Consider the following 19,123-nt stretch of genomic DNA (forward strand, 5'->3'; position numbering starts at 1 on the left):
ACCGCTGGTGGGGAGGAGGTAGAGAAAATCGGGAGTGAAGTTAAGCCCGGGAAGAAGGGAGGGGTGGGGGGAAGGTGTTTCAAAAGATTTAGTTTATTTCTCATTATCCCACTCTGATTTGATTGGCAATAAATTAAAGTGATTGGCAATAAATTAAAGTGAGTCTGTTTTGCCTGTGATGGTAATTGGTGAATGATCTCTCCCTGTCCTTATCTCGACCCGCGAGCTTTTTGTTATATTTTCTCTCCCCTGTCCAGCTGAGGAGGGGGGAGTGATAGAGCAGCTTTGGTGGGCACCTGGTGTCCAGCCAAGGTCAACCCACCACAAGTATCCAGTCAGTCCTCTTGTGTTCAGAGTACTGACTTCTTTCACCTGTGTGCTTTCAAGTTTGTTATTTGAAGCATCTTTATGTTTACTACATTCTTTGAGAAAGGGCAGACCAACAGTAATTCTGTAGCTGCGATACCTATTTAGAAACACTACCTAAATTCAGTTTCTGTAGGAAAGTTTTTTGTGGGTTTTGGGGTTTTTCGGGGTTTTTGTGGTTTTTTTTTTTTTCCTTTTACCTAAATCATTCCAGTTAAAAGGCATCCCAAATTCCTTGTATCAGTCTTCTAGATTTAAAAATGCATTCTTTTTTGTCATGCTTTTCCAGGTACTCAGATCTCCTTTTTGGAAAATTTGATGTGTGCCCTATTCATAGCTTTCAGCATAGTGCTTAAGCAGAATTTATTGTCTTTGCTTGAAACTGACAAATGTTTTTCATCGGTGGTTCCTATCCCATTTAAAGAGAAACCGATGCATTTATTGTTCTGATTCTGTTTTGATATTTTTTGCAGAAAGTGTTGAAATGCTTCAGAGTGATAAAGGAGTATATACACAAAGAGTAGCTCTTTTTTGTTTTCCATATATATTATTCCTGAAACCACTGTGAAAACGAAAATAGTTCTTGCTGTCTCTTTTCTGGATGTAACATTCAGCCATAATTATTTTGTAGCTCCTGATTCAAAACAAATTCTTTATCTTATTTAGAAGTTTGCCAAGGTATTATAACCCTCCTCTTCAGTGTCCCTTTCATGTAAATAAGCATATAATGTCACAGCCGTTTTTATGCATGCACTTTGTATGGAATCAGTATATTCTTAACTGTATGTCTTTGGTATGACTACGTTCCTTAAATTCCTGAAACTAGAAGATCAGGAATTTCTGTTATAGCCAAATGTTTTGTGATCATATCCTAAACCTTGAAAACAAATGCTTTTCTGAAGTTCTAGTTTTCTCACCTATTTAATAAGTCATTATTTAGAAGCTTTATCTAAGGAAATAATCCCATTGAGGTGAATTTTGAGAAAACTGTAAGATGCCATTTATTATATCTGTGGAATGTCATTATTTCAGGTCCCTTAATTTTTGGTTACAGGCATTTAGACCATCATAGACTATGGGATCCCAATGAATTTGCTGTTTCCTGCTTCAAAATCATCATGTATTCTATACAGGTAGGATTTTCTCCAGGGTTTGTTTTCCTTGCATACATGTTTCAAGCACATGAGACAGGGTTAAATGCTCACCTCACAACGATAATAATGGACAGTAGATGAAGTCAAAGAATCTAGAAGATCTCTTTCCATAACTCCTTAGGCTTATTCTTTAAACTTTTCAAATAATAACCTAATCGTGGTTTATGATCAGAGGTTACTGATTTACTTTCAATTAATGTACACTTGCAGAAGAAAAAAAAATATTAAGGGATTCTTGATGGAAGGTAGTGCGGAGGTCCCTGAGCAAGCTCCAGAACAAGGAGCAGGATAGCCATACTGATCTGACATTGTGCTTGATAAAGACATCTCTCTTAAGTTGGTCATGTCTCCGTGCCAATACAGCTGTACTGCTTTTACAACCCAAGAAACCAACTTCACATGGAACTGTGTTGTGCTAATTGATTTTTTACTAGTGGGCAACCTCTATTGTCTGTTGTAAATGTGATCGAAGTCTGATTCTTGGATGTGTCAAGCACAGACACCCAAAAGATGAAGTCATAAAATTCCAGGTTTGTGGAAGAAAGCTGAGTGTTCTCAGCGATTGTATCGTGATGCTTTTTTGTAAGACCAGCTGAAGTCCTTGCACTGCAGTTAGCTGAATACAGTACAACTTCACACTTTCTCTGTTCTTGTAGATGTTCCTGGATATTTTAATACTGTAAGCTTTTATGTACTGTGCTGGATGGACCTGTGTGACTTCATCTGTCATGGTGGTTTTTTTAATCCATATTTAGTCATGTGTTGATTAAAATTTATATAAAATTATAAGTAAGAATGTTGCAGAATAGGAACATGGTCATGACTATAGCTGAATGGTGTAGGAGTTCATTGTTATTAGTCACAGATGAAGCTTTTCTTTCTGTTTGTTTGTTTTTTAATAGGCACAGTATTCCCATCATGTAATACAAGAAATTCTTAGACACCTTGATGTTCGCAAAAGGGACTCGCCACGAGTTCGTGCTGGCATTATTCAGGTTCTTTTGGAAGCAGTTGCAATAGCAGCTAAAGGATCAGTAGGTAAGTTGTCTTAAATGAAAGGCATCAGGTCAAAGGATAGATTTGAAGGGTGGTGCTCGTTTTTGCTTTGTTTTCAGACTGAATGAAAGCATGTATTTTGAGAAGGTTTGTTTTTGTTTGTTTTTTTTTTTTCCTCCTTAAAATGCTTGAACTCTTACTTGGTTTACAGTTACTCAAACATACTTACTTGGTCATTTGACTGTTTTATAATCCTTTGCGTTCAAAAAATGAGTAGATGTATTTTTACAGCCTTGTGAAAGACAGGAATTCCTGTTTGATAAGAAGTCACAAAGTCTGAGACAACTGTGTGTGACTCTACAAAATGTCAAGAGCGCTGTCGCTTTTTGATACAGTTGCTGTGAGATGAGTGGTAATATGGGAGTCAAGAGTAGAATAATCTTTGAGAAATTCTACCTTAGTAACTATGAAGCAGCTGAAATAAGGAGAATTGTGTCATTTAAGGTAGCGTAGTTCCTTGAAATAAGAGTAGTTATGAAGATGTGTACACATATGTACTCTGCTGTTGTTTTTCTTTGATCTCCTGCTAAAACATTATTGCTTTGCTTAATTAGCTTAAGTCTGAGCCTGTCCTTTCTCTTTATACAAGACCCATTTGCATGCACAGACTTGTGAAGTCTTTTACCGTATTATGAAAAGAGCTCATTATTTGATCCAGTATATAGAACTGGATTTTAGTAGCAGGTTTCAGCAGAACTGAAATTGAGGTGCAAGTACCTGCAGTTTAACCCACTGTTGATGCTCAATTTCAGCAACCACTCATATTTGCTATGTAAAACTTGCATGGTGGGTTGGCTCCGGCCGACAGCCCTTTGCATACTCCCCTTTCCCACAGGACAGGGAGAAGGTAGAAAGAAGGTGAGAAGTCTCATGGATCAAGATAAAGACAATTTAATGCGTGAAGCAAAAGCTGCATGCCCAAGGAAAGCAAAGGAATTTATTCAGTGCTTCCCATTGACAGGCAGATGTTTAGCCGCTTCCTGGAAAGCAGGGCCTCAGCATGCATAACAGTTACTTGGGAAGACAAATGCCATGTGAACAAATGTCCCCCCTTCCTCCTCCTTTCCTTGAGCTTTTATTGCTGAGCGTGACATTGTATGGTATGGAACAGCCCTTTGGTCAGTTTGGGTCAGCTGTCCTGGTCTGTGTCTCCTCCCAGTTTCTTGCACACCCCAGCCTATTCTCTGTAGGGGCAGAGCAGGGGAAAAAGAAAAAGCCTTGACACTTGCTAGCACTGTTTAGCAACAGCCAAAACACTGGTGTGTTGTCAACACTATTTTAGTCACAAATCCAAAGCACAGCACCACTCGGGCTGCTACGAAGAAAGTTAACTCCACCCCAGCCAGACCCCGTACAACTTGATAGTAATGGATTATGCATATATACCTGACTGCATTTCCCGATTCCAAAGTAATTTCTAAAATACCAGGGTGTAGGCACATTTCAAAAGTTTATCCCTAGGCCATATCCTTCAAACAGTGTATTTCAGTTTTCTTTTCAGCTTAATTTGATTTTTCCTAAAAAGGGATTGAAAAGGTTAGTTTTCATTTTCTTAAGGCATCTTTCCCTTGACAGGTGCAATCATTGTTATGTGTTGTTTCCAGGCCCAACAGTTCTGGAGGTTTTTAATACCTTGTTGAAGCACTTGCGCATCAGTGTTGAATTTGAGCTGGGTGATAGGCGCAGTTCAGCAGGAAGTGCCGCTTTCAGCACAAGCTCCAAGGAGAGCGATGAGAGGATTGTTCAGAATGCTATTATTCAAACAATTGGTGAGTAATGACAGTAACGTAGGCTCACTTAACATTCCTTCCCTTCTCTCCCTTCCTCAATGAGATGGTATTAAAACAGCTTGAATTAAAAAGGAATAATGGCAAGTGTGGTATCTCTGATTGTACTTGCTTCTAAATCTCAGGCTTACTTTATGGATTTGACTTCTCAAAGACTGTTCTTGTAATTGTTAACTGAACAGATAGCCAAGAAGCTCAATGAAAATTAAAAATGCTGGTGGACTTACAATTTGTTGGTTATATTATTATATGGCCCTTGAAATATAGACATCATTCTGTACCTTTGGTGCAGAACTAATATTAATCCTTTTATGAAAAACATATTGCAAGCAATCATATACAGTTAATATATTTTAGTAGGTACTACTCGAAAATTTGTAGAAACCAATGTTAAACATTGCGGCAACATTGACACCTAATGGCTGGTTGTGCTACCACGACTTAACTGAAGTACTTTTAAGCACAATACTGAAAATAAGAGCAACAATTTCTGTAAATTATTTCATTAAAATAGCCTGTCCCCTTTTTTCAGATTTTCTTTTTATGGTAGTGATGTATATTGCAGTGCATTTATGATGTGTATTCCTTTACTTAAACAACGAGGGGGAATGTAACTTAAATATTGTTCGTTAATCTGTACCTTTGCTTATGCCTCGAAGCTTTCTAGAGCAGTAGCAAATATGTCGTAGATTATTTCTCACCATTACAGTGAAACTCCAAGTTAAAATGTTAACACACACACCTCCCCCCCCCCCCCCCCCAAAAAAAAAAAAACACAAAACACAACAAAACCCCACAACCCAACCTTTTAAAGCTAAGCTGCGTTCTATCAAAGTTACAAAGTTATACTATTGCACAGCAACAGAATAGAACAGAATATCTCAAGTTGGAAGGGACCCGTCAGGCTCATCGAGTCCAACTCCCTGCTCCTCACAGGACTACCTAACACTAAACCATATGACTAAAAGCGTCATCCAGACACTCCTTGAACTCTGACAGGCTTGATGCCGTAACTACTTCCCTGGGGAGCCTGTTCCAGTGACTGACCATCCTCTCAGTGAAGAACATTTTCCTAATGTCCAATCTGAACTTCCTCTGATGCAGCTTCATTCCATTTTTCTCGTGTCCTATCGCTGGTCACCAGGGAGAGGAGATCAGCACATCCCCCCCCGCTGCCCCTCTTGAGGAAGTTGTAGACTGCAATGAGGTCACTCCTCAGCCTTCTCTTCTCCAAGCTGAGCCATCAACCCAGACCCCCAGATCCCTTTCCGCAGGGCTGCTCTCCAGCCTCTCATCCCCCAATTTGTACATATAACCAGGATTACCCTGTCCCAGATGGAGAATCCTGCACTTGTTCTTGTTAAATTTCATACAGTTGGTGATTGCCCAGCTCTCCAGTCTATCCAGATCTCTCTATAAGGACAGGTGTACCCCGTCTGTTGCCAGCAGGCCTGGTGTTGTGTAGACCAACCCATGATCAAAAAACCCAAAATTATGCTGGTTACACCAGGCGTGGAGCCAGGTATTGAGAATCTTCTGTATCATGCATCCTGTCTGCCTGTTGGACCTGTCTCAGGGAAGGTAGGGTGCGATTCCAGTAGTCTCTCTCTCTCTCTCGCTCTCCCTGATACTCCTCAACCCACTCACCACCTCCTCTCAGAGCTCTGCCACTAAGCAGAGGAGTTCCTCTACCTGGGCACACCTCCCACAGGTGTGCTCACTACTGCTGTCAAATACTGGCATAAGAGCAGGGCACACCCTGCAGCCTGACACTTGGGTAGCAGCATGTTCCCATCGGAGCTCTGTCTGGGAAGCTGCGTCAGTCACAGCGGGTGCAGAGTTTAGAGAGGCTGTGGCCTTCTGCTGGGTGGCTACCATTGCTCCCTGGTTGAGCCGGCAGACCTACAGCGCCCTTCCTGCACGCCAGCTGCTGAGGTGCTCCTGGTTGCTAGCGCTTGCCAGGGGCTTCTTTTATAGGTGTGGGGGCTTGGCTGCCGTTGCTCCTGGCCCTGCCCAGGTCTCGTCAGCCGCTGTGGTGCGAGCTGCGGGTTCCTGGCGGGTCTCTGGGCTCCCCCTGAGGTTCCCTCTGTTCAGGAAAACTCCCCTGTGCACTGGTCTAGAGTGCTGCGCTGCCTGTTGTGCCAGCACTGGAGCTGCTCACCTCGGTAGTCTCTTAAGTAAAGTAATAGTCATATAATACTTATATACCTCTGAGATTTCTGTTCGCACACCTGTAATATTTAATGGTGACTTAAGAACAGACAAAAGTAACAACACTGTATTCCATGAGAAACACTTCCAGTTCCTCACTGGTTACAAATTACTAGATGTCGCATACTTCACTTGTAAATGATATATTTAAAGGAGGAGAAAATTAGGAAGTTTTAGGATTCAGAGAATAAAGTGAATGTCATGAAAAGACTCTAAAGCTATTCAGCAGAAATGAACATGTGAGTATGATGCCCTAAAACAAATCATAGTTGTATTCTTCATCTATTTTGACCTTGTAAATCTATTCCTTGTATTTATAAGGCTTTTCTTATAAAGAGAAGGGCCCTATATCTCTCTTCTTCTATGATTTCTTTCCATTTTTGTTTAGGATTTTTTGGAAGCAATCTCCCGGATTACCAGAGATCAGAGATTATGATGTTCATTATGGGAAAAGTACCTGTTTTGGGGACAATTTCACAGTCACTGGATACCAGTCACCTTGGGTTTGTATATCCTACATTTTTTAATTTCTAATTAAAAATTTAGAATTTAGAATCCTGATAAGATAAGAAGTGAAAAAAATTAAGAAAAGTGAAATGCAAATTTTCATTCATTAGCGACTGTATTAAATTCCATGCAGAATCAAGGCAAGCACAGTGCCAGCAGTATGAAATCAGTCTCCAAACACATTACTGGTAAAAAATACCTGATTGGAGTACAATTTATATTGCACTAAAACATTTCTTTTTTCCACATCTGTACTGTGTTTCTGAAATTATCTACTTAATGGTGGTTAATTCCATGACTTCTTACATATGTGTTTTGTGACTGAGGGAAATTGAAGTATGACTACAATTTTTCAAATAGCTGCATAATTTACAACTGGTTTTTTGTTTTTTCTTCATTCTGTACAAGCTGATTTCAGATTAAGAAATAAACTGCAGAAATTCCAGTGAATTTGTTTTGGTTTAGATTTTCCCTATTTATTTAGAAATAGGAAAAAGCTATAGGTGGTCAGACTGCTGTAATAAACCCATAATTAAAAAGCTGTCATATGCTGAAGTAATATTTTTCCCTGTAACATGAATAATTATGTTTAAAGACTGCTTTTCCTCAGTATGAGGAAAGTCACTGAAAAGGCTGCAGCTATTCTTTCCAGGTATGGATGGATACTTTGTACCACATATGTCTGATCCCCTGCTAGCTTAGATAGGAAGTCATTGTCATTCTCCGGGCTTCTTGGTAGCTTTTCATATAGTATTGTGTCATAGAATCATAGAATCATTGAGGTTGGAAAAGACCTCTAAGATCATCGAGTCCAACCGTCGACCCAACACCACCATGCCCACTAAACCACGTCCCTAAGCGCCACATCTACACGTCTTAAATATTTCCAGGGATGGTGACTCAACCACTCCCCTGGGCAGCCTGTTCCAATGTTTAACCACTCTTTCAGTAAAGAAATTTTTCCTCACATCCAATCTAAACCTCCCCTGGCGTGTCCCTGCAGTATGGGATGCTACTCCATGGAAGACAGAAATCTGTCTGTGCCAGGCAGTTACCACTCATTAAGAAGGTATTTGAAATACGGGTCCATTTAGAATCCTGTACTTGCATTACCAGTTGGTGTGGGGGTGGGGTTTTTTTTGCTTTTTAACTATACAATTTTCCTTCATGGGTTTCTTTGTAAACATGGGACTGAGTACTATGTTAGTATGATGTGCATATGTCATTCTCAATAAAGCAGGCTCTCTGACTGCTGATACAGTCTTGCATTACTTACCTGAAAATCTGGTCTCTGCTACACAAGACATTTGAATGATACTGCCAACTGGATATAGCCAGGATTATAGCCAGTGAAGGTGGAAGTTTCCACTGTTACGTAGGGGTCAACTTTTGTGAAGAGGCTTGCTCTTCCCTTACGCTATTTGGTGAACAGAAGGGTTTGTACCTTTTTTACTTTCTTGAAAGAGTCTTTTTGAATGGAGCAATTTATTCAAAGTGCACTTGTATCTTGTAAGATCTTGCAAGAACAGTGCATATGTGACTATATACCAATAGGTATTTAACTTCTTTTAGTACCAGCAGATGGAAGATGAGAACAGATGAAGAACAGGTTAAGTGGTGTTTTGCGTACCTTCCTGTGGTCTGAAAACTGAGGGTTCTTTCAGTTTTTCTTGCTGATTTTGCAGATAACTTTTTTTCAGTCTCAAAGTTTTGGTGTCTGACTTAAACAAGAAGTGTCTTGGTTTCTCAAAAGACTCAATTACGTTTTAATTCAGAAGAAATTATGAGTGCTGATGCTTGTGAAAATTAAGTCAAGCACATAGCAGTTGAACATTTCAGATATAAAGATGTCTGAATGAAACGTGAAGATTTAGATCTGCTTCACATATATCATTTACTGTTTTTTTTCAGTTTTATTTGCTTCGTTTTTTAAGCCTTCCTATAAATGTCCCTTTCAAAAACATGTAGTTATTTCACCTCATTTGGAGATATTTGCCCCTTATTTGTGGTCATCCAGCATGCCTTCCAAGACTGCTGTATTCACTTGTCAAAAACATAGTTGTTAGAATGATGTCTGGAGTAGAATAGTATTTTGAAGATATGCAAAGAAACTAATTTTCAACTTTTTTCCAATTGTAGAGATTTGGGAACTAGGAGGATTCAAATCATGTTATTGAGATCTTTACTTATGGTAAGCCTTCTGTGTTCAGTATATTATGTTATAAGCACACAATGTTTCACTTTATGTATACGTTTATACATATAAGTACAGTATTACAACTCTGTATTACGAAATTAAACATATCTTCATATTACATAGATCTGTAGTTCTACTGAGTCAAATGTGACAGCATTTTCCCAACTTATATTACAAGCAGATCAAGAAATATTCCTCCATCTCTTAGAGCACTTTAGTGAATATCAGTTATAATTTGATCTGCAGATCCAAAAGAACATCATAAAGTACGTTGAGTTGAGGAGTTATGCCAGCAGCATGAAAGTGTAATCACTTTTGTCTCTGACACCAGAAAAGCTGTAATTAGTAGAATGGCTAATATTTTTAAAACTGTAGGAATGGATGCCTACCTCCAAGCCTTAGAGCCTCAGGCACTGTTGTTCTTTCCTTCCTAGTATTTCCCAAGTTTCTTGTACGGTATAATTAACTGTTTTATCACAAATACATTTTTCAACTGTAAACCTTTAAAGAGTATTTCTGGAAATACATCCTGATGGTAAGAATCAGAAGTGGGTAGTAAAGGAGGCTCTTGCCTGTAGAATCCTGGCCTATTTTGTTGCAGAAGCTGAAAACTGTTTAGTAACTGAAGTAGGGGAAATAGCACAAAGAATGATTTCATGACTAAAGCAGTAGAATGCCTTCCTGGAAAATGAGTTTCTATCCTTGCTTTGACATGAAATTTGTGTGTGGTGTTAGGCAAATCAGTTAAACCATTCTTTGCTTGTCAGAATATGAAATCCTAGATTCTCATTTGCAGAAGAGCTGTGCATTCACAGTTGCAGTTTAAGGATGGAAAACATGTTAGAAAGGACCTCAGGGGGTCGTTTTGCACATTGTCTTCATTAAAGATAGACTCAGCTATGCCTAAACTGTTCCTGACAATATTCATCTCACCAGTCTTAAAAATTTCCATTGAAGTCAGTAAGAACTGTTCTAATTATTTGGGGTGCTGCATAGCCTGTAAATATGTTTTAAGGGATTCAAACTGCGCATGTGGAAGGAATTTTAACATTTTTGACACTGAATTTTGTTTTAGATCCTCTTTTAGAATATATAAAAGTAAAATCCCATCGTGGCACAAAGATGTGAAAGTGAATGTTTTGATGCTTAGTGAATTACTCAGACATTGATAAATATTGTGGAAAAAATGTGGGAAGGAATTTGTGTTCAGAGCAAAGCTTTTATTGTGGTATATAAGGTGTAGTCTGCACACGTAATAAAGAACTGGAAACTACTGAACCCTGCCTGTTCTCTGTACTGAACTGAGCATTGCACATCATGTATTCTTTACAAAAGAATAATACTTCATAAGATAATTAGTTGGTTGTCATGCATACACATAGGCAGACAATTTAATGTTGGATAGGCAATTAAAATCTGTCACTTCATTAAAAGTATGCACTTTTTGCAGCCTTACTGCTTCTAGTATTGGTAATTTTCCATTTTCAAAATGATTGATTAGGTACCGTCAGGTACCCTCATGCTCATCTGCCATCCAGTTTCCTTTCAACCTATTCAGTTATGCTGTAGGAATAGTGCTTGCTCACATGTTGTGGTTTAACCCTGGTAGGCAGCAAACCACCACCCAGTCACTCGCTTATTCTTCCCAAGTGGGACTGGGGAGAGAATCAGAAGGGTACAAGTGAGAAAAGTGGGTTGAGATGAAGACAGTTCAGTAAGTAAAAAAAGAAAACAAAGAAAAACAAAACCAAGAAAAAAGAAAAACAAATTATAAAAATTAAAGAAACAAAGAAAAACAAAAAAAAAGAAAAACAAATTATAAAAATTAAAACAAAAACTAAGCAAACAAAAAAAACCCCACCCAAACAAACCACAAAAAACCCCACCCAAAACCTAATTGCTCACCACCAGCTGACTGATATCCAGCCAGTCCCTGAGCAACAGCAGCCCTTGCAAACTGACCCCAGTTTTATTGCTGAGCATGATGTCATACGGTGTGGAATATCCCTTTGGTCAGTTGGGGTCAGCTGTCCCGGCTGTGTCCCCTCCCAGCTTCTTGTGCACCCCCAGCCTCCTCGCTGGTGGGGTGGTGTGAGAAGCAGAAAAGGCCTTGACTCTGTGTCAGCACTGCTCAGCAGTAACAAAAACACCCCTGTGTTATCAGCACTGTTTCCAGCACAAATCCAAAACACAGCCCCATACTAGCTACTGTAAAGAAAATTAACTCTACCCCAGCCAAAACCCGTCCAACACAATTCACATGTAAAAACTGTAATGGTATGGAATATGCATAATGAAGATACAGTTATTATGCAAAGTCTTAGATAAACATATGATTGCTTTTGTTATAATTAAATTTTGGATTATTTTGTTCCCCTCAACCTCAACAGCTTATGCTTGGCAGTTTCTGAATCCCATTTTGTTTCTGAGATTTTTAATATTCTGGTAACCTTCACTTTAAGGGACAGTAACTTTTTAAACATTTCTGACTGCTGTAAATGTTCAGCTGATGAATATTTAAATTGTCAGACTGAAATTAACTTTTTCTTGTGTGCCTACAGACCTTGTTTTAAATAAAAGTAATCGAATGAGGCAGGTCAGCGGTAGTATCAGTTTAAAAAAAGAAAAAACAACGCCATGGTACCAGATTTCTAAGAAAGTGAATGTTTCCTGCTTGCTTTCTTTTTTGCAATAAAGCAGTATCCATAAATGTTTAAGATGTACATATAGGCCCTGTTTTCCCTTTTTTTTCTTCACATGAGCATACTCGGTACCATATTTGAGCAGCTCAGAGCCTGAAATGGAAAAATCTCTATTGGAATGATTATCATCTTCATTTTATGCCCTGCAACTTTTCATAGGCCGTTTTCCAAAAAGATTTTGTAAATGATAACTTTATTTTTTCTTGCGGGTGTGTTGGTAGAGGAAGGATCCTGTGTCCAGCTCTGGAGTCCTCAGCACAGGAAAGACATGGACCTGTTGGAGCGGGTCCAGAGGAGGGCCACGAAAATGATCAGGGGAATGGAACACCTCTCCTATGAAGAAAGGCTGAGAGAGTTGGGGTTGTTCAGCCTGGAGAAGCAAAGGCTTTGGGGAGACCTTATTGCAGCCTATCAGTACTTCAAGGGGGCCTATAAGAAAGATGGGGACAGACCTTTCAGCAAGGCTTGTTGCAACAGGACAAGGGGGAATGGTTTTAAACTAAAAGAGGGTAGATTCACACTAGATATAAGGAAGAAATTTTTTACGCTGAGGGTGGTGAAACACTGGCACAGGTTGCCCAGAGAGGTGGTGGATGCCCCATCCCTGGAAACATTCCAGGTCATGTTGGAGGGGGCTCTGAGTAACCTGACCTAATTGAAGATGTCCCTGCTTATTGCAGGGGGGTTGGACTTAGATGACCTTTAAAGGGCCCTTCCAACCCAAACTGTTCTATGAAATACCACTTTAAAACAGATGAGGGTGTTCATTTGAAGATGAGTATTAAAGTCCTTCCAAATTCATAGTGGGGTTAGGAATTTTCAAAACTAATACACTATTTCCATTTGAACCCACCTTTCAGATGCCAAAGCAAGCCCACTAAAAAGTGAGTGACAGCTGCAAGTAATCCTTACAATGCAATAATGACACATTAATTTTACTTCCAACAATGAACAGGTGACTTCAGGATACAAAGCAACAACGGTAACTAATGCACTTCCTCCCCCGTTTCTGGACCCGTTATTGTCTCCTTCACTCATGGAAGACTCTGAGCTAAGGCAGCTGGTCTTGGAAATACTGCATAATCTCATTGATCGGCATGACAACAGAGCAAAGCTCAGAGGGATACGGTAATTCTTTTTGTTTGCTTTGGCCTCCTTTAAATTCTAATTTAATATCTGAATGATAAGTACTTTTGATTTTTAAATATTTTTCCTAATATGAAATATTAATATACTGTTTTGATAAATACACAGTGCTCAATGTCATTTATTGATGGCAAGAGTTTTACAGGTAAGCCTCAGTGCATGATACCTTAAATGACCATTCCAAATATTTGTTAGCTTAACTGTGGAAGACAGAATATGGTATTTTATGTAGAGAAAAAAAATACGTGCTTGTCATAATTCTGTTTATGATTCTCCCTCTTCAACTGAAATTTGAATGTCATTGTTAAACATGGATATAATTAAAATGGAAATTGCTTCAGGACTGTTGTGGTTTAACCATTTGTTTGAATAGTTCACATATTTCACATCCTCTTCCCTTTCAGTTTCTTTTTGCTAAAATGACATGTTTGTTTCCTTTGTAGAATAATACCAGATGTTTCTGATCTAAAGATAAAAAGAGACAAAATTTCAAGGCAAGATGTGAGCTTCATGAAAAAGGTAATAGAATGAAAAAGTTAACTTTTCTATCTAGAAAGAAGATAAAGTAACTGAACCAGTTGCTTTTCTTCTACAGCTGTGTTTTTGCAACAAGTTGCAAAGATCAGTATCGAGTGATTTTAATTCAAATTCCAGTGATTTCAATGTTCAGCTGCTCTAGATACTTGAGAGGTGGTTCCATGGAATAAAATTTCCATTTATGTCTTCAGTGAAAATCCTTGCACGCATGAAACTAGAACAGTGTATATCTAAACCATGATTCTGAAAAGACCTCCCTATAGTTAGATCCCTGTGCAACATTTCATTTATTGCTAGTAGTAGTTTTTCATTTGTATGGCTTTTATTTTGTTGTATTTTCAGATTTTTTTTTAATTTAAAAATCCTTTTTAAAAATGTCTTATGTTTTAAGTAAAGATGTCAAAGAAAGTTAACTTGGAAGAAAAAAATGCACCTACTTACAAGATTGTTTTTATAGGACATTGTGCCAGTTGACTTCTGAGCATGTTTGGTTCTAAAGAAAAACGGGGGGTGTTTTGGGTTTGGTTTTTTTTTTTGGATGATGCTTATGTGGAGTGAAATTGCTTCTTTACAATAAAAACCTTATTTTCTACATGGGAAAAACGTTTATAATTATTAGTGTGCTCTGTCATTCCTGACTATAGTTTATCTGTGTAGGTATGTTTGTAAACAAAAAACACAAATTACTAAAGTCAGCTCAAGCAGGCTTTAGAATGTTTATCACGGTTATCTGCCTGAGAAAATATATTCATTTCTCACAGCTGTCCCATGCTGCTTTGTTTTTGTTTCCTATTAGCTGTGAAATAAAAAAATGTGTGTCTTCAGAGTGCTGACTTAATTTAATATTCTAAGAATCACAAGAATTGCAGTTTAACTTGTCCAGAGGCAAAAATACTATATATATAATAATATACAAAATAGAATTGTGTGGCTTTCAAGTAACATTGGAGATACGTGTTCTTGCTAAGTTAATACAGTTGATATTCCTTGCGGTATATTTACACCTCTTTTGATTAATACTGGAATAATACAAATATAAAGAATACTCCAATTTTGGCAATTACTAGTAATGTATCTTTGTAAAAACTGAATTAAATTTTAATTCATCAATTTAATATCTAGGATTTAAAACAGGTTGGATAAGTTGTAGTTACTGAGTTGTAGTTACTGATTTTGCTAGATGAAAATTTTAATTCTCAAACTAAATATTTGAATTGTTGACGCTCTCATCTGAAAAAGAGGATAGGAGAGGAAAAGAGACTCTTAACAGCTCAAGACAAGATTATACAGTCTTCAGAAAAATGTATTAGCCCTGTGGAATAAAGTCAGTCAATAATTATCTATGTGATACTGTTTCAGGTGCATATCATAACCTAATGTTACTCACCTAGTCTAGATGTATATGTTAGCAGCCTACTCTTTCTAGAGCCTTTGCATAATCAAAGGAGAGGGGTGAAGCACCTCCAGAAGTCCATTAAGATCTGAATGACCATCTAGGCTTGTTTGATGTTAGATGGGGATCCTAAGGCAGTTGTGTATCATACTTAGGAATTTCGGTACCTAAAATTAGGTGGAATTAAACTAGACATAGACACAAAGCTCTCTTGATCTCAGTCCACCTTCTCAAAGCCAGGAAGTTTATTTCTGTCCTTTCTTTAAAGGGAAATACTGAACTGCTTGCATTTTACAATCTTCTAGAAAGATACTACGTGTCGAGAAAATGCACATAATTTTAAAATAATTTATTTTCATATCTAGGTGCAATTCTTTATCAGTGAGATGAATATTTTCATTACTTTTAGTTTCCAAATATACTGTGTCTTTAAACAGCTAACCTTTACTGTGCTTATTTCATAGTAACTTCTGTGCTTTGCTAATAGCTCTGTATCCCTCTTCTAAGTAAAGCATATGTTTGAACAGCTATATATTTGATTCTAGAAGTGATAAGAAGACTACTAGCATTTTTATTATTTCTTAAGTGAATATGTTCTGCTTGAAAAACATGTTAAAAATGAGTTTTCTGTGTCCTCCTGAAGCTGAACTAGTACTTCCAGAGATAAAGCATCAGTCCTTAGATCTTGAACATTAACTGTGTCGACTGATACAGACCTGTATCCTCTACAGATTAAGAATGCTGGGATGGTACTGAGTCATGTGTTACATACAAAACCTGCTTCTTAACCTGCCTTTCTGTATTTTCTTTTCTTTTGTTTTGTTAAAATAATAGCTTCGTTACAAAGATTTGGTTAAGGACAGTGTTACAAGGAAAGGAAAGTCACTTTTGAAGTTGAGGGTCTTTCATTAGATAACCTATGTTCTTCACTAGAGCTAGAGCCTCCATATGCACAGTAGTAAAAGAGCCCTACTCATCTTCTGAAACACCCCCTAGAAGAATTTTTTCTCAGTTTGTTCTTCAAGGAAGCTTGCTTAATGAGCAAATATGATGTCTTCACAAGGATAACCCTTGAAGCTCCTCAGTTACTTGGACGTTCTTGAGAATGTTTCAAGATCTACTTTTTATTTTTTCCTTTTCATAAATGCGCAATTTTTTTCCTAAATATTTCAATAGGAAATGAATGCCAGTGTCTGACACACAGTGCAGTATTCATCTGCAATTCTCTGTATCATCTTGCCCATCTGTACGCTTTTACATAAAATATAATAGTACTGTATTTATAAAGAAGCTACTGTTATGGTAGTAAACGAATGGTCTTCTTGATTAATCACGTATTTGTTTGTGTATGTATGTTTATACATGTATTTTATCCTTTTTTATTATTTTAATTCTCTATCCAAAATGATCTAACATCAAAGTTGGCTCTGCTTGGAGTAGGGAGTTGGACTAGAGGACCTTTAAATATCCTTTCTAACCTAAATTATTCTGTGATTTTAGTACTCATTTTCCTTTTTTGTCTTTTATAGCATGGCCAGCAGTTGTACAGACACATCTACTTAGGCTGTAAAGAAGAAGACAACGTCCAGAAAAACTTTGAACTGCTGTTTACATCTCTAGCTCTTACCACAATTGAACTAGCCAATGAAGAAGTGGTTATTGACCTCATTCGATTAGCTATTGCTTTGCAGGTATGAGTGCAAATCTGAATCAGTGTTGGGTTCATTGATTGATAATTTATATTGGTAGCTGGAGATGAGGATAATTTTTTTGTTTGCATATTGATCTTCAAATTGGAAATCACATCATTCAGTCCTAATTTGATCGACCCATTAAGGAAGTGCGCTTTGTACATACACTTATTAATAGGGAAACTTCAGCTAAGATTTGTTACAAACTTCTCCAACATGTTCTCCTCAGGAAATATGGCAGATGTGGAAATCTGTTGAAACATTCCATAGAATCACTGATATATTCGTTAGCAGATTGGCAAGGTATCCTTACAATCTTGCGTCAGTGTTCCGTATAAAATAGAATCATAGAATCATTGAGGTTGGAAAAGACCTCTAAGATCATTGAGTCCAACCATCGACCCAACACCCCCACCCACTAAACCATGTCCCTAAGTGCCTCATCTACACGTCTTTTAAATACCTCCAGGGATGGTGACTCAACCACTTCCCTGGGCAGCCTGTTCCAATGTTTCACCACTCTTTCAGTAAAGAAATTTTTCCTCACGTCCAATCTAAACCTCCTCTGGCGCAACTTGAGGCCATTTCCTCTTGTCCTATCACTTGTTACTTGGGAGAAGAGACCGACACCCACCTCGCTACAACCTCCTTTCAGGTAGTTGTAGAGAGCAATGAGGTCTCCCCTCAGCCTCCTTTTCTCCAGGCTAAACAACCCCAGTTCCCTCAGCCGCTCCTCATAAGACTTGTTCTCCAGACCCCTCACCAGCCTCGTTTCCCTTCTCTGGACACGCTCCAGCACCTCAACATCCTTCTTGTAGTGAGGGGCCCAAAACTGAACACAGTATTCAAGGTGAAGCCTCACCAGGGCCGAGTACAGGGGCACGATCACTTCCCTACTCCTGCTGGCCACACTATTTCTGATACAGGCCAGGGTGCCATTGGCCTTCTTGGCCGCCTGGGCACACTGCCGGCTCACGTTCAGCCGGCTGTCAACCAGCACCCCCAGGTCCTTTTCTGCCAGGCAGCTTTCCAGCCACTCTTCCCCAAGCCTGTAGCGCTGCATGGGGTTGTTGTGGCCGAAGTGCAGGACCCGGCACTTGGCCTTGTTGAACCTCATACAATTGGCCTCGGCCCATCAATCCAGCCTGTCCAGGTCCCTCTGCAGAGCCTTCCTACCCTCGAGCTTATTACCCTCAAAATATTTGTCAAACCAGGCTATTTAAGGCTTTATTCCTTAACATTTCCTGTACAGAATCAAACATTATTTCATACTTGCATACAGTCCACAGTGAAACTGTATAACTTAGTAGGTTTATCTGTGTTGAAATTAAAGCATTCAAAAAAATAGTGCTAGCATGTGCCATGGAAAATTGATGAAATTGTCCTGTATTCCCTGTTCACATTCCCTAATGTGCACCTGCATTATGTAACCTTTGAAATGCAGAGTGCATCCTCAGTTTTAAAATATGTCACTGAACCAAATCCTTATTGATGAAAATGACATTAGGAGTATGAACATATAAATATGTAAATGCTAATAAGCATTAAATAATTCCCTTTATGGTACTGTATCTGTGATTCACAAGAGAGATTTTTATTATTAAACTACTGTTTCTAATTTTCCTGAAAAAAGTTATCATCAGCAGGTGGTCCTTACGGGACTCCTAAGGACAAGAGACCACCAGTCATTAACCTGTACTCTCTTTCTGAGAAACAGAAGTTTGAGTGGAGTAGATTTATTTCTCTTCTTAGGGGTTGAATCCTTCAAGCTCTCTAACTTCAGATCAATATATACCTAATGCAAGAGTGAGCTAGAAGACTAGAACTTTAAGGTGAGAGGTTTTAAATGCCAGGTATTACTAGGTAGTCAGCTAGTGTTACTAATAATAGCTTTGGCTTCCATATATTTGGGACAACCTGTTAACTTTGGAGGGTGTAATGCTATCCTTTATATTTCAGGACATTGCCATCATCAATGAGGATAATCTGCCAATGTTTAATCGTTGTGGTGTCATGGCATTGGTTGCAGCGTATCTAAACTTTCTGAGTCAGATGATTGCAGTTCCTGCCTTTTGTCAGCATGTCAGCAAGGTAACACATAATTAAGTAATTTAAGTCATTTAGAACAGTACACATTCTACTGTAAAATGGGTAAGTAACTTCTGTCAAGTAATTGCTTGTGATGTTGATCTCCTGTATTTGTGTCCACCAACATTGCTCTTTGTCTTTGGGCTCCGATGGCATTACTTGCTGACTTTTAAAACTACACACAGAATATTCTTCTCTCAAGGTATAGCATTTTTATTTTGTTTACGGTACTGTATATAATGGGCTAAATCCCCATCTGGTATAAGACTTTACAGCCTCACTGGCTTT

At 38.4% G+C, this 19,123-nt stretch overlaps 1 protein-coding gene across 1 annotated transcript in view; it reads left to right on the top strand.

The window, feature by feature from the left end:
- EFR3A (EFR3 homolog A) overlaps nucleotides 1-19,123 on the top strand; it is a 90,370-nt gene that overhangs the window by 52,607 nt on the left and 18,640 nt on the right. The window contains exons 11-19 of the mRNA XM_009273969.2: nucleotides 1,421-1,499; nucleotides 2,423-2,558; nucleotides 4,181-4,345; nucleotides 6,963-7,077; nucleotides 9,221-9,272; nucleotides 12,936-13,108; nucleotides 13,570-13,645; nucleotides 16,586-16,747; nucleotides 18,707-18,838. Of these exons, the coding sequence (XP_009272244.1) occupies nucleotides 1,421-1,499; nucleotides 2,423-2,558; nucleotides 4,181-4,345; nucleotides 6,963-7,077; nucleotides 9,221-9,272; nucleotides 12,936-13,108; nucleotides 13,570-13,645; nucleotides 16,586-16,747; nucleotides 18,707-18,838 (1,090 nt within the window). The remainder of the gene's footprint in view (nucleotides 1-1,420; nucleotides 1,500-2,422; nucleotides 2,559-4,180; nucleotides 4,346-6,962; nucleotides 7,078-9,220; nucleotides 9,273-12,935; nucleotides 13,109-13,569; nucleotides 13,646-16,585; nucleotides 16,748-18,706; nucleotides 18,839-19,123) is intronic.

This window comes from Aptenodytes forsteri, unplaced genomic scaffold (genome assembly GCF_000699145.1).
Source record: "Aptenodytes forsteri isolate BGI_AS27 unplaced genomic scaffold, ASM69914v1 Scaffold223, whole genome shotgun sequence".
NCBI classification, from domain to species: domain Eukaryota; kingdom Metazoa; phylum Chordata; class Aves; order Sphenisciformes; family Spheniscidae; genus Aptenodytes; species Aptenodytes forsteri.